The 22,803-nt window shown below is 37.1% G+C and overlaps 1 protein-coding gene and 1 long non-coding RNA gene across 2 annotated transcripts; one reads left to right on the top strand and one right to left on the bottom strand.

Annotated features, from left to right (window-relative positions):
• Nucleotides 1–335: 335 nt before the first annotated feature.
• On the bottom strand, nt 336–22,354 carry RNF212 (ring finger protein 212). Its single transcript, XM_071555249.1, has 12 exons — nt 22,243–22,354; nt 20,666–20,727; nt 16,364–16,438; nt 13,602–13,658; nt 10,626–10,684; nt 8,503–8,567; nt 8,344–8,413; nt 7,573–7,618; nt 5,822–5,885; nt 4,193–4,265; nt 3,214–3,398; nt 336–721 (listed from the first exon to the last, which is right to left on the bottom strand). Exons 1-12 carry the CDS (start codon nt 22,352–22,354, stop codon nt 684–686), a joined length of 906 nt encoding a protein of 301 aa, XP_071411350.1. The 3' UTR covers nt 336–683.
• On the top strand, nt 1,717–6,095 carry LOC139671953 (uncharacterized). Its single transcript, XR_011697827.1, has 3 exons — nt 1,717–1,827; nt 3,233–3,390; nt 4,961–6,095. It is a non-coding gene; the product is annotated as an uncharacterized lncRNA (long non-coding RNA).
• Nucleotides 22,355–22,803: the final 449 nt, after the last annotated feature.

Below are 22,803 nucleotides of genomic sequence, written 5' to 3'. Positions count from 1 at the left end.
TAACAGCTTTTTTCAATTATTTTTTTCCTAGCAATTATTTTGCATTTTATAAGAGCCAGTTAGATGCAAGTTTTGAAAAATCTCACGTTATATTCAGTGCATTAATTACTTTTAAGATTTCAGGTTTTTTCTGAACTGGAAGACAAGAGAGTGTCATTCAAAGGTGTTTCTGCTGGTAAAACTTACCACCCCTCAAACCTTACCACTTTCAACAGTGAGAACTGTTTTGCTAAGTTCTTTCTTAAGTAAGAACCAAACTTTGGAATTCTGTAATCAAAAATCCATAAATTTATTTTTTTCTAGGACTGCAGTCCATATCTAATACTGTACAGGCACAACTATTTACAGAGTTCTGCTGCAGCTCAGGGCACTCACAGCACAAAATGCTCATTCAATATATAATCATGTTTTGACTTAACACTTAAGTAATAAAGGCTGTTTATTTCTATGATATGTTTGAAGTCAGAATTTCTGCAAACAAGAAGATTTTGTACTTCTGTTTCAAACTATTGTAGATGCTAATCAGAAAGATCAGTGATGTTTGGAATACAGTATTCATGCTGAACAATTAGCTGATTTATGCCAACTTGACATTCTACTGAAGTTACAAACACTTTGATATCCAAAGACTGTGTAGTGCTTCTCCAGAGGCTTTTTGACCAAAAGAATTCACAGATCCTTGCTTATCTTTCTGCTGAATGTCCTCCAAAATTAGTTGATCCTAGAATAAGAATACAAGTACAAATGGAAAAAGAACTTGGTAAGACTAAAGGAAAACTGTTCATGTAAGTTATTTTGGGAACTAATACAAGGAAAAGAAAACTCTTAAAAATTAACAATACAATCTATACAATTTGATGAGAACTTTCTATAGCTATTTTTCTGAATGTAAATATGTGCCTTTGTATTTATATAGAAGGATTAGGTTTCTCTTTCCATGAAAGCATTTTTGCCATGCTCCATCTTCAGCTACCCAAGGCAATCTCCAAACCATTGTTCTGTATACGAACTGCAACTAACTTGCAAACATACACCTCAATGACAACTAATACTTAAGTTCAATATAGTTTCTTAAACTTTAATTTCTCCTACATTATTTAGAGATTCTATCAGGTTGGTGCATTGTTTCATATGATGCATCACTGTCCAGAAATTTTTGAAGTAAAACAATTCTGATGTAAACTTCCATAAGCTGTAAGCTTTCATAACTGACCACAAGTGAACTTCTTAAAATATTTTTATTTTGGTTTCATGAAGTTTCATGACCTCAAAACCGCTTGGGGTGGGTTACTCTTGGAATAGAAAAATCACACTCATTAATATGGGCTAAAAAGTGCTTTAGAGATGAATTAGCTTTTTAATGTAAAGTTTTCACTTGTGATGCAAACCCTGCAATTCAGAGAATTAGGTTTGCAAAATGTGATTAGTCAGGGTGCTAAATAACCTCATCTATGTTCCCCTTCTCACAAAGGGCTGGACCACATGGTCATTCAAGGTGCCTTCCAATCAGGGCTGTTCTATGGTTCCGTGACTATGGTTCTATGATTTTATGAATTAATTTGTCCCAGTGCAATTCCTACACCTACACCTCTCTTGGGCTGAGCTCTATGCAGCTGCTTTTACTAGATTTATGTTGCACTCAACAAATAATACTCTGGACTAGTTCCCTTTTTACTGCCATTTGTGGACATTTATGTGCATGTCTTGACAGGCAGGTCTTTAAGGAATGTGAAGTTGAGACAGCAAATTTGGCAAAGTAGAGAAAAGTATCAGGATTGAAAAAAATCATGGGATTGGGAGGATTACTACTGATGTTTGTGATAACAGGTAATTATAAAAGAAATAAAGTTAATATCACAGAATATGGGGAAAATCATCAGCAACAAATGTTCGTAATTAATACCTAAGCCTTTCCTCCAGAACTGTGAAGACACAGAGCATATGACAGAGAAGTAACATGAAATAAATAATATTATTTATAAAACATAAAAGTCAAACACTGAAAAAACTTTTTTCCTTCTTTAATTTTCTTCCCAACATTTCCTTATCCTTTGCTCTTTTGTTTATTCTTTTTGTTTTAAGAATCCAGAGCATCTTCCTTCTATTTCTCTTGCTTTGCAGAAGAAATAGCTTTTACCATCCTCTCGTCTTTCTCCTTTGGCCCATCCTGCTTCCTCTTTTACACTAATATTTTGGGGTCTTATCTCCATTCTTCATAAATTCTTTAATCTGATTTCTCTATAGCCTTTGCTCTGTCCCATGCACTGTTCTGCTCTTCTATTCCCAACTTTAATATTTTCACCTTTATCCCTATTCCTTAACAAGTCTTTCTTCCTCTTCTGTCTCATCCTCTGCTCATTCCCATTTTCAGAATGACTTCACTGATTCATTCATAAACGTGGTTATAATAATGCCAAGGTCATGGGTTCAATCCCCTATGTGGGCCTTTGACGTAAGAGTTGGACTCGATGATCCTTGTGGGTCCCTTCCAACTCAGAATAGTCTGTGATTCTGTGATTGATAATCCCTAATTCGTAACAACCACATGGCCAATACTTCCCTTGTTACTCTCAGGGTACTGCAGTGTCCTTCTATGTCCTGTTTTTCCCTGCTGGACACAGTGAGATGGCAGCTCTCACCCATGTTCCCAACATGCCACTCAGTCGCACAGGAAGCATCTCCTATTCATTCTTTTCATTGCAGACACTTTTTTCCTTCTTTCCCATGTGTCAACTCAACTATTCTGCTTTATTAAAGGACTCCTGTTGTCTATCTCAGTCTCGCTATGACTTCCACTGAGTTCACTGCACTTCCTCCACTCATGTTTTAGTTTTCTCTATTCCTTACCTGAGATTTGTTGCAGTTACTTTTTGCCCAATTATCATATATTTTGCATTCTTTAAAAGTTGTGGGGTTTTTTCTTGAAAACAATTATGGACATTATCAGATTTAAATCTCTGTTAAAATATCATTCTCAAGTGAAGCAATAACACGTTTTCACAGCAAACACTCTACTGGAAGTAAGACTAAGGAAAAATATAATCATTGACATCAACATTTTTCATATTTTGCTGAGCCTATTTCCAATTATGAAATACCATCTTTATGTTGCTTAATTTATTTCTCATCTACTGTCTCCTGTAAATAAGCAATAAGCTGCTATGCTGAAAATTTTTCAGGAAGTGTTAAATGTTATATTATAAATATACTTGCCTAACTGTTGTCTTTGCAGAAATCCAGGGATGCTGATTGGATGTCTCGTTGTAGAACACTGTGGGGAAGGTGATGTAAATGGATACAGCTGAGGGGTTCTGAAATCAGAATTAGCCCATGATCCCCTTCTACTGCTTTGTGATCCAGCTGATGACAGACATCCACTAACTGGTAAAGGTGTGGACCTGTTGATGAAATTAATTCCTTCATGTGATTTGAGGCCAGCTTCATAATAGTACAAGAGATCTCAAAATTACTTAAATTCATAGTGCTAATATGTTAAAAGAAAATGTTTAAATTATTGTATTCTATGAATTCTTTGTCAGATTTTTACTCCTTTAACATTTTTCCATATTTCAAGAAGCAGAACAACAAAACAAAACAAATTCGATGAGAATCAGAGACGTAAAAAAAGAAATACTTTGTTGCATGTATTTTAAATGGGTCCTAGGAAGATACATTTGACTTAATGATTATAAAGAACCAGAATTTACTTCTTCTGGAACAATTTAAAGTTATTTCTTGATGTTAATAAATCTCACAGTTTGAGATATTTTCAATGTTTAAATGAGAAACATGAAACACCTGCTACAGGCTGCATGAAGAGTTTGGGTTATTCAGAGAATAGCCTTTGTGTAGGTATTTTACTGTCAACTCTGATTTTTATAAGAATGATAAAACAGAGACAATGTTACACTTTCTCCTTATAAAATCACTACATTTTGTATAGAAGTATAAGGACTGTAGATGTCCACAGCTACAGAAACTCAGATTATCTCTGCACATTTGTGAAAAAAGTTATTTCAAAATAAAACCTTCCACTAGAACAAACATGTTCATGTAGAAGATAACCAGCCTGCACAGTAACATTTTTCCAGATACAGAATAAAATCTTTAAATGCACAGAATGTTACAGGCCAGATTAGAAATTTCAGTCTCTTACAGGAGAGGAAAACATCTTGTGAAAGTATTTAGTTACCTTGTAGATCCTGCTCCAGTATTCTGACTTGACAGTAATAGAGATGACTGAGAACTTTTGTAGGCTATGCTACCTGTAAGAATCAAGTTTTTAAAAACAAAACTAATTTGATTTACCCATTTTACTTAAGGGATAACTTTGGAAACAAAGCTTAGTGCTTTAATTGCATGATTTGGGACAAATTCACAATTGTTTTTTTCAACAGTTAAACATGGTGCACAATTACAATAGCCAATGAAAGAGCTTAGCTGTCACAAAAACATTATATGGCACCATTCCTGCAAATCTTTTTTGAGTTAAACACACGTTGGGTTTTCTCACCTTTTTCATTTATTAGAGTATTATTATTAGATTACCAATATAGCTGTGCTGAGTTCCAGTTCTTCAGCTAATCCTTTTTTGCCCCATCCACCTCTGAGAAGGAAATTTTCTTTAGTGTACCATAAAACGCCCTTACTTTTGCATGTACAGTTTGATTCATTCAGCTTTGTCCACTGCCAAACTTTATGGGCTGCTTCTGAAATGTGATGAACATGTAACAGTTCTAACATATAATTTTACTATCCAATAAACATCTATTTATTGTAGACACAATTTAAAAAAAACAGTAAACCTCTCTTTAAGCTCTCTTTATCTTTTTATCCATATATTTATATGCAGGCATGCATTTAGGGGGGATCTGAGCACATAAATCAGATGTAACATAGAAAAAGCAATTTTTCTTCCTTCACTGCAACTGCATTGCAATTGCATTGGTCTTTGTTCCAGGACATTTACACCATGCAGAAACACAGGAGTGCTAAAAGCTCCTTATGTTGCTGGAGATGGATTCTATGAGCTGCTGAAGCCCGGTGAAAGCCTGCCTGAGAATGGACTGCCACAGACACATGCTGAATGGAAAACCAGGACTGCAAGGGACACATGAAGAGTAAACCTGCAAAGCATTAGGAATTCTGCAAAACTCCTCACAAATACACAGTTCTGAAGAGACTGCACTAATTTCAGTAGGCTGTGACTCATGTCTTTTTCACATTTGAGTGTTAACTAAGCTCTGCAACAGCCCAGGAATAAAAGAAAGTACTGGCAGATAAAATGTCTTATACCCTATTACAGGGATAAGGGAAAAAACGTCACCTTTCCAAAGAAATTCTTGATCTTAACTTGACTACCTTACTTATATTATGAAACACTTTTTCAACTTCCATTTAGTTTCCCCTCTTTTCCTCATGTGATTTTTAGTATGACATTATGGACAATGTTCATCTCTGCTAACTATGAACTAATACAATTATGAAGGTTAACAGAGGGTCAACAACGTACATTGCAAGTATTCCTGTTCTGTTCAACCATACACATCATTACAGTATTTTCTTTGCAACTGTTGACAGGGCAAAAATCATTTTGGCTACAAGTAATCATTTACAGAACAGAAGAGGTTAAGTACTGAGAAGACAGTTCATATTTCATTTTAACCATTTCCCATCTGCTGGACTGATGTCTACTTGGCCAGTTCTTTATGCCTCAAACAAGTCAGTTTTTTTTAGTAAATTGCTAATGTATGGATTTTTAACTTACTCTTCCTCTTAATGTAACAGAAATGTTATTCAGCTACAAACTACTTTTACTCACCCATACGTCCATCCTGTGGTGGGGTTATTACCGATAACCTTGTGGGACCTGAGGGTGTCCCAAGCTGAAAGAATGGCAAGTCATTAACCACAGTGTAGTAAGTATATTAATTACTGAGGCATTTTAAGCAATAGTGTTATATTTGTGAGGTCTACAAAGCCTGCGGATTTCTGGAACCCTCTTCTGGCTAGTTTTGTTCATAGCACTAAAATGCAAACCCTAAGAATTCCCTGAAGGGAAGTTCTAGCCAGGTGGGGGTTGGTCTCTTCTCCCAGGCACTCAGCAATAGGACAAGGGGGCACGGGCTCAAGCTCTGCCAGGGGAAATTGAAGTTGGAGAGCAGAAAAAAATTCTTTCCAGAGAGAGTAATCAGGCATTGGAATGGGCTGCCCAGAGAGGGGATGGATTCACCATCCCCAGAGGTTTTTAAACTGAGATTGGCCATGGCACTGAGTGCCATGATCTGGTAAAGGGACTGGAGTTGGACCCAGGGTTGGACTTGATGATCTTGGAGGTCTTTTCCAACCCAATCGATTCTATGATTCTATGATTCTATAATTAAGTTACTGCTTTTAGAGATTCGTGTGCAGAGGGAAGTACATGTATTTTAGTTTTACCTATCATATTCAGATAAGAAACATATCAGACACAGTATTTTCTGTGCTGAGATTCCATTCCTAAGCCAGCACCTGATCCTGGGTGTTGTCTCTCCCAAGCAGGACACTAATAGAGCAAAAAGCTCCTGCCTTCATTCTCATGTTAACAATGTCACTCAAAACTTGCAATTCCCTCCTCAAGTATCACTCTAACGGTGCTTTCAGACCCCTGGCTCTACACCTCACTTTTTCTCACCGTGGGAAGATACCAAACCCACATTGATGCCCCTGAGCATAGACAAAAGGAAGATCACATGGTCAAGCAGCAAACAGAACTGTTTACAGAAAGTGAAAGATAATGACTGACTTTATTTTTGTATTAAAAAGCCTTTTATCTGTCATAAATTAAATTTCATTAATGTTTTGAGAATCAGTGTGGTGTGAAGGTAAGAGTGCCAAGTGATTCACCTCTTGTAGCTTCAGACACCTGCAATGACAGTAATTTACATTTACCCTGATCCCCCTAAAATTCGCTTTATGGTCAAGGAAGAGAAACAGGAACGAGACCAGTAAGTTTCCTTTAGAAAGAGATGAATCACACATATAATGAATAGGTTAAGTCCATGGATATAGGTCTATCTATGGATATAACTTATCCATAGGTTATAAGGGACACCCTGAGATGTCACCTCAGATCTCCACTGGAGCCACTTACACGAGGTCTGGTAAAGGTGAAAATCTTACATATATTTTCATTGCTTAATATGTTAGAACTTAAATTTAACTGCAACTCTCATTTGCAGGCATTAGCAACATTTATTTTGGAAACAGATATATTTTTGTAATGTAGACATACTGAGAGTTTAAGAATTTCCCACTTAATGTTGCAGCATAACTTTAAAAGCCTGTATGTGGTATGTGGAGAACACAATTCCAGAAATTGATGTGATTTATTTCCTTTTGGTTTACTTTTGGGGAGCACCCAACGTCTACCACACCTCAACCATATCTGAGATCAGCATGTACATTAGAATTGTTTTGAAGGGGATGAGGAGAGAATCCTATTTTTTGCAGCATTAAAAGAGTAGGAGAAATCAAAAGCATATATGTGCGTTTATATACATATATAAACATATATTAAAATAAAACACTTACTTTCCTCATTGGTGAAGGTACAGGATCAACCTCCATTGGCTCCACCCTTGGAAGAAAGGTCAAAATAAGTATGACATTGTAGTAAAAATAACATTTTCATTATAACAACTAAAATTATGTTAGATTCTAATGTTAAATTCTACTAAAAATGGAAAAGCATAATACATAAAGCATTACATATCTGAGTATTTAGGGCTTATTCCAAAACCCACTAGTACTAAGAAAAATCTACTAATTGATTCTGAGCTTTGGTTTAGACCATTTACAGAGAAAGTTACTTTATGATCAGCATTGTTATTCTTGTATTTAAGTCTGATTAAATAGGCATATTTATATATTTGTCACTTGTCTCCACAATGAAGAAGATTGTGAAATTTTATTTTTATATAAAAAGAAAGTTTACATATAGAGTGTACGTACATGTAAGTGTCTGCTGTACAAGTAATTTAGTTTTCCCTTAAAGTAAATTAAGGGTTTCTCAACAATAAATCTATCCACTAATCTATCCATCCATCCGTCCATCCATCCATTCTTCAGAATAATGTGCATCATGCCTTAGATTTTTTTCAGTGACTACAAAGACAATCTATCCAAGTAACTATTATGTACACTTGGATAGGTAAGACCTTCCTCAGTTCTTTCTTATTTAAACAGTTTGCAAAAACAAAACACAAAATCAGAAAATATACTCTTTTCAATTTCACTACCAAAACATTGCCTTTCTGTATATCAGTTAAGATTTTCATGGAAAACTAATTAATTTGTACCTACGTTTCAGAAGTGGAAGGATGACTAGAATGAAGAGGATATGAAGAGCAACCAATCTGTTTCCTTGAAGGAACTGAAGTCATTAAGAAATTCAATATTAGAACATAGATATATCCAGTGATGGGTATTTCATAGTTAGTATTTTAAACCAACACTTCTTACTGGCAAGTGGATTTCTGCCTGTACTGGAAAACGGTAGTTGTGAAGTTTTTTCAGGAGGTTTCACACTAAAGGGCAAACAAGAAAGAACAGATATAAATTGAGAGTTGGTTTGATCAGTTTCAGTGTCTAGTTGATCAATAAAGCACAAAATCAAAGCATTTTATCCATCAATACCCAGGTTTAACATGACATTATTTGCCATGAAGCAAAAACCAAATTTATTTGGTAAGCTATGAGCTTTTTCACTATATCATAATGTCTGCAGCACTCACTACAGACCCAACAATATCAATTTAGCATAACATTATGGCAAAGCACTTCAGGGAACAGCAGATGTTAAAATACAACTGTTAACTACAGATGAGCTCAGAATGCTCATGCTGATGTATACAGTTACCAAAGTTTAGAAAATATAGCTATCAAAAAAGAAATGTTGGCACCTTCATGCTATTCACCAACAGCTTTGTAAAACCAGTACCTTTGCCAAGAACAGTGAACAGGAGGAATATGTCTGTAGGGCATGCAAGGAGAGGCCCTAGGACACACCCTCCAAAAAATCTGAAATTCAGTAAGAAATATGTATTTGGTGTAACCAAGATGCTGTTTATTTGAGATGCAGATGAGAAAAAGAAGGCAGAGAATAAAAATATATAAGCTGTAATAATCCACTGTTTTCCTTTGTGTTACATTACACCATGCGGCCTAAGAGAGCATAACACAGTATTATGTGCATGATGGAGCCAAAGGAAAGTCTCTACTGAAAAAACACAGGAAAGGAATAAAAATCAACAAAATTTTGCAATTAAATTGATGACTTCATGAGCTGGCATATTAAGGAGATTTCAGCATCCTTGATCACTGGTATCCCTGAAGTGGCATTCAGGAAGGGCCTCTTTCAAGAAGAGGCATCTACAGGGTAAAGTGCATTATAACTATACAGTATCTTAGTACTTATATTGTCTAAAAGGGAAAAGCAGACCAAGCCTGTCATGTTTTCTTCTTCCAAGTAGTTTTTGAAATCTCAGAAAATGGTAAGGATAAAATATGTAAGGATAAAGAAACAAATGTTATATGGAAAATATAATCATTTCGCCATAGGTAGATCACAGTAAATCAATCTGGCATCATTCTTTTCTTGGTTTAGTTTATGTTCTGGCAAGCAGATTTTTTTGGTATATTTTCAGCATCAATTCAATTTAAACCTTAGCAGGCCATGGGACTTTGAAGCAGAAATAAGGATGATTAATTCATGTAACTATACCATAAATGATGCTAAAAGGAAAGCAACAACAAAAAAGAGTGAAGAGAGTGCAGAAATGTTATTAGTGACGTCCACGCCTCAGTTCAGCCTTGCAGCTGATCCTGTTTACTGTATTTGGTGACTCAAGGATTGCACACAGGCTGGGAAACCTGAAGACAGAAAGCTCTGAAGACAAAAAGTTACATCAATATTGAGAACTACATAGTGATTTAAAAATTGTGGTATTTTCCCAACAAATAATTGACACAAAATGTAATGCCATGAAAAGGAATAGCACAGAGGGAAATTAGGGATCAGTAACAATTTTGGCTTTAAGTTGGAAATAAGATGAAAAGATTAAGATGTACCATTCAATGAGCAGGGGGATAAGGATGAGCTACCTCTTATCACTTTGAAACACAAGAGAAAGAAAACTAATTCAAGATAAATCAAGAAGGTGATTTTTGCTAGAAATAGAGGTGATGAGGACCATGTTACAAAACTCTGGTAATTTTGTAAATGGGCTGGACACCAGGAAAGATACCAGAGTACTTTCCAGGCTTGTGCTAGAAAGCCCAGTGCAAAATACACACACTGGTTATGTAAGTGCAAATAAAAATTTAAAACTGATTATCTATGTCATAGACTTTATTAAAAGTTCATCTTTAGAGTAACCACTGAGTTGATTTTTAAAATAAAAGGATTTCTTCCTGACAGAATTGATTAATATGAATAAAATGATTCTGACAGAAATCACTATTCATTTATTTCTGTAAAAATACATAAAAATATGAGAAAGGCAAACAAAGCATGGCTTTTACTTTTTATCAATTAAACTCACTGTTGCCTGATTATGTTTATTTTGCTGCATTGAACCTCTTACCCTTGTATCTGTTGTATTTGTTGTGTTACTTTCTTGAGAGATTCTTCCAGCTTGGCTGCCTGTGAGACAATCACAGATTTAAACAAAATCTATCTCTTGTGATACACAACTTCATTTTCATCCAACTAATATTCTGAAGTGTTGAAAGGCTGCTTTCTATTGGGTTTAATCTTAGGAGATCATTGCTATTCCAGATTTATTGGAGCTGTTACAGCTGTAATGTGGATCCATTAAACAGTCAGTCTGGAAGAGTTATGCTTCTTTTTGGCAGTTACAGAGTTAGTTTGATTACCTTTTGCTAAATGTGTTGGTAATATGGGATAAATGAATACTAAAAAAAGTCCTTTAAAACAGTTTTCCTTTATTTTTCTTCATCTTTTCCATATCTAACAGCTATACTATGTTTAATATGGAATTACCTGAAAAAGCTACCAGTAACTGTACAAAATACAAAATATGATGTTCTCATATTTCTCATTTAAGATGAAAAATGTATTCAGCTCACTGCAGTATCTATTGTAATAAGCTTAAGTTAAAAGCATCTTCTATTATGTTATAGACACAACCAAAAATATCTCCATTAAAGAATGTTATGAGCTTGCAAAATTGAAGAATATTAAGGTCAAGAACATTAGGTCAGCTCCCCATTCTGTGTATTTTTTACAGTCTTTCATGACACAAACATGTATAATATTTTATGAAGGATGTAAAAATTTACTCAATAGCCTCAGAACTTCATCTACATTTTATCCTTAATTTCCATTGTGTGACCTTAATCCTTCACACTATTCATATTTTGACTTGAAAGTAAATTATGAATTTGCTTAACTTTTCATGCTTCTCCTCACAATATTGAGTCCTTTACTAATGTTACCTGATACAACTTTACAAAATCATATTGTTTGTGGGAGATATTATGCTCTTTTTGCAGATGCAAAACTCTGCAAAACAGATTAAATGTAATTTTCATAAGACCCGATTTTTGCTATTCTTCTTTTTTCTTTTTCCTAATGTGAGCTAGGTTTGATTAAGAAAGTGACCACTCCAGATGTCAGGAAAAATGTACTGTCACTCTGTAGGACTGGGTAACGTTAAGGCCAAAATGCCTTAAAGAAGGTGAATGACTATTTGGATTTCATTATTTTGGGATCCTGACACAACACAGGGTCTAGACTTGACAGGAATATGGACACAAATGCCCACACCACACACCATCATCTGCACCCCAATATCTGCACAACTCACAAAACCAGCCATGAAGCAGCTTTTAGGAAGGTCATGAGAGTTTGTTGGTTGACAGTGACAAAGAGAACACCCTGGAAATAAGGAAAGGGACCATAAACAAGATAGTCAATCAGGAGAAACTGGAATTTCCTCATGCAGTGCTCCTCCTTTCCCAAAGGCCAAGACCTGCAGAGCAGAGAGTGATAGGAAGAAGCACTTCTGTCAAAGGGTAGATTTGTCCATTTGTCACCTCTCCAGGGATCATTGCATCTGCCAAACTGAATATACTGCACAGCATTCCTGCTCCATCCTTTTCACACCCACCTTCATCTCAAAGCCAGTGGCAGGAAGATTCAGATGGAGATTAAAACCCTGAGTAGGAGCATCTACTCCCACTCTGCCATCCTGTGTGCCCCTGCCAGCTGTCACTGAGTTCTCCCAGTAGCTCTGACAGGGGGAGCACTGCTAACCAAAACTCACAGTGAGGAGATGGATCTATCACTGCACAGGGACAGTCCTGTCTCCCTTGCTCACCTCAGCCTCACTGACAAACCAAAGAAACTTCACCACTGTCAGACACAGCTGCACACAGGTGTTTGAGACAACCAGTCTCTCCTGACCCAGATCCAATGCAAGCAGTTTTAACATACTAAAAAATACATGAATGGACAAAACAACAACAAATCCACTCAAAACAGTGTGTCATTGAAACAGCACCAACTATATTTTCAACTCTTCCAGTACTGTCACCTAAACACCTTCCTTAGGCCAAGCAGCAGCCTTGAGTACTTTAAAATGACAGTTAAATAATGTCTCAACAGTAAATGACTTAAAAGCTTACCAATAAAAAGTATCAAAGTCTCCAGAGATTCTCTGGAGATAACAAATTCTATTAAGATATTTATTTTACTTTGTCTGCAGGTTTCAGTTTTACCATTTCGAGTCAGCACAATAGATTAGAAAGGGGATGAAATCAGGGTCCATCCATGGCCTGGTTTTGAAAGCAAATGGACAGAAAAACTACACACACCAGAGTGTAGTAGGACTGATCCCAAAATGCAGCCACAGGAAACAGGGAAGAACAGACCACAAAGCACTTAAGTTTCCAAACTGACAACTGTACCAGAAGCTCTCCTGACACATGAAATGGCCCAGTGACCAGCTATATGGGTTTGCCTCTGTCACTTCTACAGGGGCACTCACTGACGGGTCGAGTCATCAATACTGCCAAGTAGCTTTAACCAATATCCCTGCCCATGTCCTTAGAAATGAAGGAAACAGCCAACTATTTTATCAAATATTTAGAAATAGCTGAAAAATGTAAAAGAAATTTGCCTTCCAACTCACAGAGGAAGAAGCACAGTCACAAATTCAGTACTAGGCTTGTTCTCCATTGCTCAAGCTTCTCCCATGCCTACTCTTTTTCCTCTCTAGGCTTATCCTCCAGCACCAGCCTCTCCCCACCTCCTTCCCTTTTCCCTCCACACAGTGGTTTCTTCCCTTCCTGTCCTTTGATTCTCCATTTAATCTTGGTCACTCCACTACTAATATATTTTATTAAATAATAGCAACTATAATTAATAAACTCCTCACAGATTTTAAACAATTAAAAACTCGTACTTATAACAACACAAACTAGTCAATCCTTACAAATTAAGTATTCTAATGAAATACTAATACAGTTTCTAAAAATAAACCAAAGCAACAAAGCAAGCACAAGTGAAAAAATAAGAAAATCATGATTAGAGTTACCTTTTGTTTGTAGTATGATAATAAATGCTTACGGTGTTTTTCTTGAAATTCTGAAATCTAAAGATAAACGCAGTTACATCAAGCTTCATGTAAGTACATTTATTCTCCTCAGCAAAGAGGACCACTACACAATATTACACAATATTAAAAGTTTTATATATATTAATAAGTAGTTAGCATATCTTCTTTAAATCCTCTCCAAAAACCCCACTAAACATTGTAATTTATTATCATTGATAAAGTCTCATAAAGTTTATTTAACCTAATATGACCTACCCTAGAGCTGGTAGATTTATTTCACTGAATTTATATTTTAACACTACGTTCAATAAAAAGGTAAAGACATTAGAAAGCCAGTTTAGCTTCAGTGTTTCTTATTCATTAGTGCTAAGCAAACACATAAAATTAATGGCAACATAAAAAGTAATCTGTCTTACTGGCAATTATAACATGCCTTGTAAAAATATCCTGTTAATTAAAAAATAATTGTTAGACACACTGTCTGGTGATGTGTAAGCACTTCTTGAGTCCAAATGAGGATCATAAACTATGACAGGTTAAAAGCAAAAACAGACAAGGCAAGACAAGAGCTTGAGGAACAAATTACCACAGGCAATAACTTCTAATAAATCTTTCTTCTCACGTGTTAGAAAACTGCCAGAAAATATGTAGGAATAGAGACAATCATGAAGAAACACTCTGAGAATATAAACCCAAAGCAGAGTATCCAACTGAAATGTTTATTTTTTAATCACTGAGGAAGAGACTGGGTGTTCCCACCGAATACTCATCAAAGAATCAGAATTGTCTTCAGAAGAACTGACAGAAGACACATCCATTCAAAAATGGTGGCTCTGAGCTGCCTTTCCCTCACTCAAAATGAGTTCTTGAGTCTCGGAGAAATGTGTGAGCACGTCCATTTAGTGCTCAGTACCAGCCAAAAAGGAAAACCAGGTCTCAGCAGTGGTTTACAATGGAATGGAAGACATAATTATTCCCTTTAAAAAAATGCATGCTACTTTATCCAGAGTCTGCTTAACATCTCAGAGAGGATATAGCAGGTCTGGAAATAGTTCAAAGATTAATGTATGTAAGAGTTGCAGTGAAAGAATGACCACACAGAATATGAATCTCCATGGCTGAAGTAAGACAGCTGTAGAAAGGATGCCTTAGCAGCCTAAAAGTAATGATTAGCACAGACAGAGTGCATAGTAATGGTTACTTTTGCCTCCAGAACAGGACCCAAGAGTAACAAATGAAACTGGCAGGTTAAAACCTGCAAAAGGAAATCATCACTCAGTCAACAACCTTTGGAGCTCCCTTCCACAATCTGAGACAGATGCTAAAATTCAGAAAACAACTTGACAATTATGTGGGGGAAAATATCCACCAAAAGCTTCTGAATGCAAAGGCACCAACCCCACCTTGAGAAATCCCTGGGCCACGAGTTGCTGAAAGCTGAGATGCTGTTCTGAAGATGCATTGCTACAGACCAGCCTTGCTCTCACGTGCTTCCCTAGGCACCCACTGTTGTGACAGGATATTAGATCAGACAAACCTTTGCCCTAACAGAGCAGAAGCTGCTCTTGTGTCTTTTGATGCTGGGAGAAGTTCTGAACATACCTCAAGACCTTCATTAAGCTTTAATATGTTCCCAAATAAGTTATCTCAGGCTACAGAAAACCCACCTTAGTCTTCTGAGATTGTGCCTTCTTTTTCCTTCCTTTGACACAGTATGGAAGTTTGTATTCCGATGGGATTTACGCTGTGGTTCCCGGCATTCATCCAGTTTACAGAATAACAGCTGATCATGCTGTTAGAAAGTGGGTTTGGAAGGACAGAGGAAGGCTTCATGTTTACCTGGTGTCATCCATGCACCTGAGGAGGAGCCTGGCTGAGGAAAGGGCCAAGCTCAGCTTTTGGGGAGTTTGTGAAGCAGGAGCAGAGCAAATGAGAATCCATGGTCACCACTGCAGGAAAGAGATGATCTTCCCTGGGTTACTTTTCTGTAGATCAGGAAGCTCACCAAAAGATCAAACAAGTGTCAAACAGACAATGAAGACTGCACCTGGATTCAGGGAGAATGTACTACAACAGTGGTTGAAACTGCTGCTGAAATGCTCAGTAAGAGGGATGAGGACAAAGAGAAGTCCCAAAGTCAAGCTGAGGAAATGCAGAAAATGAGGAGGCAATGAGAGTTTGTGTGCATTCATTTAGCCCAGACAGCTACTAAAGTTCTTGACTGGAATCTAAGCCTGAAGGAAGGAGTCCTACCTGAAATTTAGAGAAAGCAGGGAGGAAATTTGCCTTGGAATAATTTACTGCAGTATCTGAACAAAAAGGAGACCCACTTTGATTAAACAAAACAAAATGAAAAAGGGAGAGCACAGTCAGCTCAGGACTGTAGATAGTTCAGGTTTTCACTGTGTAACTTTTTATAGCTATAATTAGGGCACAATATCTGGGCACGTTTAAGCTTCTGGCAGATCTAATTTTTCATTGCATGGCATTGAAAGTGATTTTACACCATTAAAATAACCAGACTAGTGGTCCTTAGAGAGAGTTTGAAAACATAAGCAGTGACTCTAATGAATAATTTATGCCTTCTTAAGAACTTTGAATCTGTGGAATTAAGGAAGTAAAGATGGTAATGGGCATACATTCATTTTCAAGCATTCACTCATATACTTTTCCCATTCACATAAAATCAGTAGTAGCTGCTGATTATTTCATAAAGCTGGAAAGTTTTAAGGCAGGTTCACCTGTGTTACTTCTTTTGAGTATTTTTTGCATAACACATCCAGTCCCATGAACAGTCCCTGAATATCAGGACTTGTCTATGAAGAAAAGAAAGTATACAAAGGTTAGCATTTTTATTTGCAAATCATATTAAATAGAGCACTTTCTAAAGTGTTGCTAAATTGATTGATGTATACACATAAAAAAAATGAACAGACCAAGAGAAGGATAACACAGAAATTCAAAACAAGCCCAGTTTTCTTTAATGTCATCTGGAAGGCTTTGGGCTTTTGTTTAAATAAATTACACAATATACTTATTCCAAAGTAGTAATGATTCCCAGAGGACATTCAAGGAAGACGTAGCTCCTGGAAGAGGCACTGTCTTCAGATCAAGAGCCATGATTCTGGTGCCCCTTTCCAGGTTTTTTGGTTCACACCATTCCCAACCACACGGGTGCATCTTACAATCACTTTTTGTCTCAAAGTCCTTTTCCAGAACAGTTCCAGTGCTGACTGGGATCCTTTTCTCTCTCCTGCCCACTGGGCAGCAGAATGCCATTGTGGAATAAGAAAAGAACCCTAAATGAGAGCTGAATTTCTCAAGTATTTTATGACTTGAGACACTTAAACAGAGATCATGACATGGCCTCACAAATGGCCTTCTGTGCTTTTAAAAAATGCTGAGTAAGTGCTCTGTACCTAAACCATCATCATAATAAAAATATAGTTATTATTTATGCTGAGAAAAAAATGCTGCAAAATAGAAAGTGAATTTCAGAATGATAGTGACATTTGGAATCTATCCAAATCTACAAAGCAGTGTAGATAACTTAACTGTCACTTTAATCCAGAATACAAACAGTCCTAATTTGGTCATAAGAAACACAAAGGAAATATAACTTCAAAATAGTTAAAATAGTTATAGTACTACATGGGAACACTTGAACAGCTTTCAAAAGCAATAAATCTAGGAGAAAAAAATCTACCTGTAAAGTTCTCTTTGATGTATTGTGATTGTACAATAGAAGGCAGGTTTATGACCAGCAAAAAATTGAATAAAAACCCAAAAATAATACCAGCATACTCAGATGATAAAAGAAGGCTGGCCCAGAAAGAAGGCATCCTTCATGCAAAATCCACTCAAAAAGAACTGAAAATGTTGTAGGCAAAATGTAAATTAATCCCAGAAGTACTAAAGAATCTCAAAAAGTAGAAAAATTTAAAAAGGTGAATTATTGAAAAATATAAGAAGGCCACCTGTGAATGAAGCATAAATTTATGGGATACTAAGAAACCAGAAAGATAAGTGCAGTCACTGAAATTAAAAACAGTGCACTGAAATGAAAGAATTAGGCTTTGCTCCACTTAGAAATGCACAAACATCTGGAGAGACAGAGACAGTAATTTTTACCTATACCAAAAATATTTTACCACTAGTATAAAGTCAAATATCCAAGAGTAAATAACAGTTGTATTTGCCAAACCTATTTTCAATGCGTGCTTAAATTATATCTTTTTAATAATAAAGGGAAATTGAGCCTAACCCTCAAAAAATAATTACATGAGGAGCCAAATTAATAACTTGGATTTGCAATGGATTTCTCTCTGCTGTTTCCCATATTCTAACATCAGCTACTCTGGTGTCCTCTACAGCAATTCACCTGAGGGCCTGCACTGTTTCCCCACAGCAGACTGTGCTTGTGGCTGCCAAATGCACCTCTGATTATTGATGAGTTGTACCTGCACTCCTCTCACCAGGCAAAGCAAGGAACGCTCCTTTTCCTTCCCTTCCCCAGCTAATAATTTTTATGGAACTCACAGGAGGTAATTAATTGTATTTGAGACTTCCTCTGCTCTTTTGAATTTGGTTGACATAAGCCAAAGCATTCAGAAATTTCCATGGGGTGAACTGACAGATGGAGAAAAAGAAGAGCAGACAGACAGAAAGCACAGTCTATCCTATCCATGGTATTTAAGCAAAGAAAACACAACCAAGGCAATAACATTTCACCTAGAAAATTGATATATTCATAAAAACACATTTAGCATCTTTAAATCAAATGTATTCATAGGAGCCAAGCTCCTGCAGTCTATTTAAAGTTCTATCAAAGCGATGACCTTGGTTTAAGTATTGGATCTGAAAAAACTAAAACCCAACCAGCTTCATGCTGATGTAAAAACTCTTAAAATAAGGTTTGTATACCATTGTTTATATCCACTGCATGGAGGAGCAGCAGATGTTAATATGATATTCTAAAATAATGAACAGCGAGATTGTGATTTATCATAACATTTAACCATCCTCTGGGGAAAAGCGAGTGGGGATCGTGAGACACACAGGGAAGATGCAGAGGTGACAAGAGTGCATTGCTGTAAAGATGAGAATATTTAATGTGTAGATGTTGATTGCCCCAATATACAATTTAATTAGGAGTTTTAACACATTTATAGGAACTCCTCCTCATTGAGAATTCCATAGCATCAAGCTTATAAAGCTTACCAGGTATATTTTCACTCAGGCTCCTGAATTACAGAGCCATGACTTTTTTATATGCATCTTTAATTATCATTCCAATCATTTTACCTGTTCTTAATCAAGGATAAGCAATCATCATTAATGTCTTTTTAAAAGAATATGGTAATTTTCTTCCTTCCAGCCCTCCAGAGCAGTGGCAGGTTCTAATGAAACATCTAATATTTTTTGTCAGTATCCCAATCATTGCATTTTTAAATCTTTCCATATTTTTGAAGTAAATTATCGAGCTCTGTGGAAATACCACAATTTAAGACTGATCTAACATATAAACCAGCTTTGTTTAGAGCAAGGTGTTGGACAAGATGACCTCTAGAGGTCCCCAACAAATTGTTCTTTGACTGAAATTAATAACAAAACTTGCAGCCAGAGTAGGTTGATAATGAAAGCATATTAAAACATGTCCTCCAGAATTTTTACGAGGTTTTTTTTGTGTTTTTTTTTTTGTTTTTTTTTATATCTGACTACTGTGTGCATTTTTCTTTCATTATAATTGCATTTTGCTGCTTTGTTGTAATTTTTTATTTTTGGTAGCATTGTCTTCTTCACCCTGATTCAGTTCTGCAAGATTCTGTGTTTATAAATACAAACTATAGTGTAACATTTTTTACTTTTTTATATATGGTGTGTAGTAGTTGATATTTCTGTATCTAGATATTTATCAGTCCAGTTTTAAACATACAGGCACTCAGCAACAGGACAAGGGGGCACAGGCTCAAGCTCTGCCAGGGGAAATTGAAGTTGGAGAGCAGAAACAAATTCTTTGCAGAGAGAGTGCTCAGGCATTGGAATGGGCTGCCCAGAGAGGGGGTGGATTCCCCATCCCTGGAGGTTTTTAAACTGAGATTGGATGTGGCACTGAGTGCCATGATCTGGTAAAGGGACTGGAGTTGGACCAAGGGTTGGACTTGATGATCTCTGAGGTCTTTTCCAACCCAATCGATTCTATGATTGTATACCCAGAGAAATCATGCCCTTCTTCAAGGTCACCTCTTCAGGGTTAGTCACAAACTACCCTCTGTTTCCTATACCTGACTGCCTTACAGCCTAGCAAGACTTTATGTATTTGATGTATTAAATTCCAGTGAATATTTTTAATGGTTTTCCTCCATCCTGGCAAGGCAGGCTCTTGTCTCTTAGGTAAGCATCAGTCTAGGAAAATATAAATGTTTTCACAACCTGTTTATGAAATCAGCTAAGGAGGAGATGGTTCCTGGGAGAAATAGGAAAATTAAATATTTCTAATGATTTATCAAGAAAGGGAATTAAAAGCTTATTTCTCTAGTGAATAACAAGGATTCTCAATAATATTTCAGACCCTCTCTTAATCCCATGCCCATGAGGAAAAGCATTAAGCTTAAAACAGGGGAAAAAACCCAATACACTTGGAAACATTGCTGTGCCATCATGCAGATTTTCAATTCAGTCCATTACATAATTCATTACAGTTGATTTTCTCTGATGTAGAAATGCCAAAATCAGTAAACATTTTTACACATTTTGAAAGTAGTCACTGATGTTACACAGCAGCCAGTCACATTTTTTGAAAAGTTTAGAACAATTTACAGTCCAGCAGAACCTGAAAACCTAAAAAGTCTTCTTAGGCTTTAATTTGAAGAAATATAACTGAAAGCTGCCCAGTGCATAAGTATCTAAATCTAGCAATGTATTATCAATAAATATTCAAGTCACAGTTGGCAAAAGAAGTAAAGCATTTTGTAATGCAAATAATTTAGCTGTTAAGCAAACCACAGATTAATGCAATGTAACAATACTAAAGCTTCATTTACCTGTTTTGAAAGAACCAATGTCTGACAAGCAGCTTTACAGATCAAACATTCATCTTTTTTGCCTGTAAGGCAAAGACACATTTAGAATATACATCAAACTGAGTAGATGTTGAACATATTGTAAATGGAATTCTATGGCTAAACCTTTGTGTGGAGCTTTGGAAGAATGTGCAGGTTATACAAGAAATGTGAATAAATGTGAATAAAGAATTTGATTCTATAACCATCACAGAGTTGCACAGGGAATATGTGTGGGAATGTCATCTGGTCTAACTCTTGCAAATAAGCATTCATGTAAATGATTTTATGAATATCATTAGTGTCACAGAATGCAGGTGACTTTTAGTTCTGTTGATTTAAATAGGACTACTTGCCTGGTTTAATTAAATGTATGCTTAAGTGCACTAATGACTTACAGTTAACCAGATATATGGCTTTTTAGGCTGGGGCCCAGTCTGGTTCTTTCAATAAAATATATGAAACCTTAATGTCAAAGAAATAATAATTTTACCTTGTCAATCCTTCTAGTGACAAAATAATAAAAACTCATTTTAAAACTTTACTGTTTGTAAACTTTTTGATTATTTGCAAACATATTAGAAAATATTTATAGCAAATGTGTATTATTACAGTATTTATCATTGGTAATTCTACTAGCTACTTTCTTTCCAAGAATTCTATGGATCAATGTTTACAAACACTTTTTAAGAGTAAACAAACATATTTTAAACGTGGTATTGTCATTATTATTGAATTCCCAGCAAAAAGATATAAACTCTCAGGCATTTTTCTGTCAGACAGTATTAAGAGCAGAAAGGAAAGATGTTTTTCAGGTTCTGGGAGCCTGAAAACTGGATTTAGAGGCAGCATTTTATGATTCTCTCTTCTTAAATTCAATGCTGTGAAAACATCTAGTCAAAAGTTTTTTCTGAAATACACATTGATCATTTCTTCTGTGTACCCTTAAAAAACTCAGGGCATTTAGCATGATCTCAAAGGGAGAAACGTTGGTGTTTGTCTACTGTTTTCTTTTGAAAAACAACTACATTATTCCTGGTTTTATCATGTATCCTCGTCTGAGCATATCACAGGCATCCCTGAATATGACTTGGGAATTGTACGTGACACAAGAGCTTCGTATCACCTCATACTGCTGAGAACTCTCACAAACAAGACTGAGCTTTAAAAAAAAAAACAACCCTGCCCTGAGTGAATCCTACGCTTTGTGAATTGCACTGTCCCAGTAGGAAAAAGAATGTCCTTTCCCAAATTAGCCAGAAAGGAATGCCATCTTTTAGTTATTTACTTATTTTAGAACATTATGGATCATAAGCATTCAGAACAGATCTTTATTTAAGTCTCCAGAGCAAGATTCACCTGGAGGTGCACACGGGCGGGTTTTACTATTTAAACAAAATCGATAGCAAGGATTTAAGAGGCTTCTCAGTAACACCCGCCCGACATGAAGCTCAGGGCTTGCTTTTTTCCTCGCTGTGGAAAAAAAAGCAAGCCCTGAGCATTCCTTCATGTCGGATAAGGCGCAGGTGCCCAGGCCAGGGCCCCGCACCCTTCATTACCTTTCTGGAGGCAAACCTCACAGAAAACGTGGCCGCAGCTGGTGAGGAAGAACGGCGGCGTGGTCTTGCGGGGCTCGCAGGAGCACGAGTTGCAGAACACCGGGACAGCCATGGGGCGAGAGTGGCAGCGGGACTTGCACCGAGCCGGGGCTGCTCCGCCTCAGGGCGAGCCGCGCCCCGCCGGGGCCGCCACGGAGACGAGGCGTGCCCGCCCCGCCTGGGCCCGGGGTTGGCACAGCCCGGCCCTGACACCGTCCGGGCTCGGCGGCGGCACAGACTGACCCTGGCACAGCCCGGGCCCGGGGGCGGTACAGCCCGACCCTGACAGCGCCCGGCTCTCACACAGCCCGGGCCTGGGGAAGGCACAGCCAGGTGCGGCACAAGCCGACTCTAACACAGTCCGGGCCAGGGACGGCACAGCCCGGCCCTCACGCCGCCCTGGCCCGGCACAACCCGGCCCTCACAATGCCCGGCCCTCACACCGCCTGGGCCTCACACCGTCCGGGCCCGGGGGCGGCACAGCCCGGTGTGGCACAGCCCGACTCTCACACAGTCCGGGCC

Source organism: Pithys albifrons, chromosome 5 (assembly GCF_047495875.1).
Source record: "Pithys albifrons albifrons isolate INPA30051 chromosome 5, PitAlb_v1, whole genome shotgun sequence".
NCBI lineage: Eukaryota > Metazoa > Chordata > Aves > Passeriformes > Thamnophilidae > Pithys > Pithys albifrons.
This window is presented reverse-complemented; position numbering and strand designations above follow the sequence as displayed.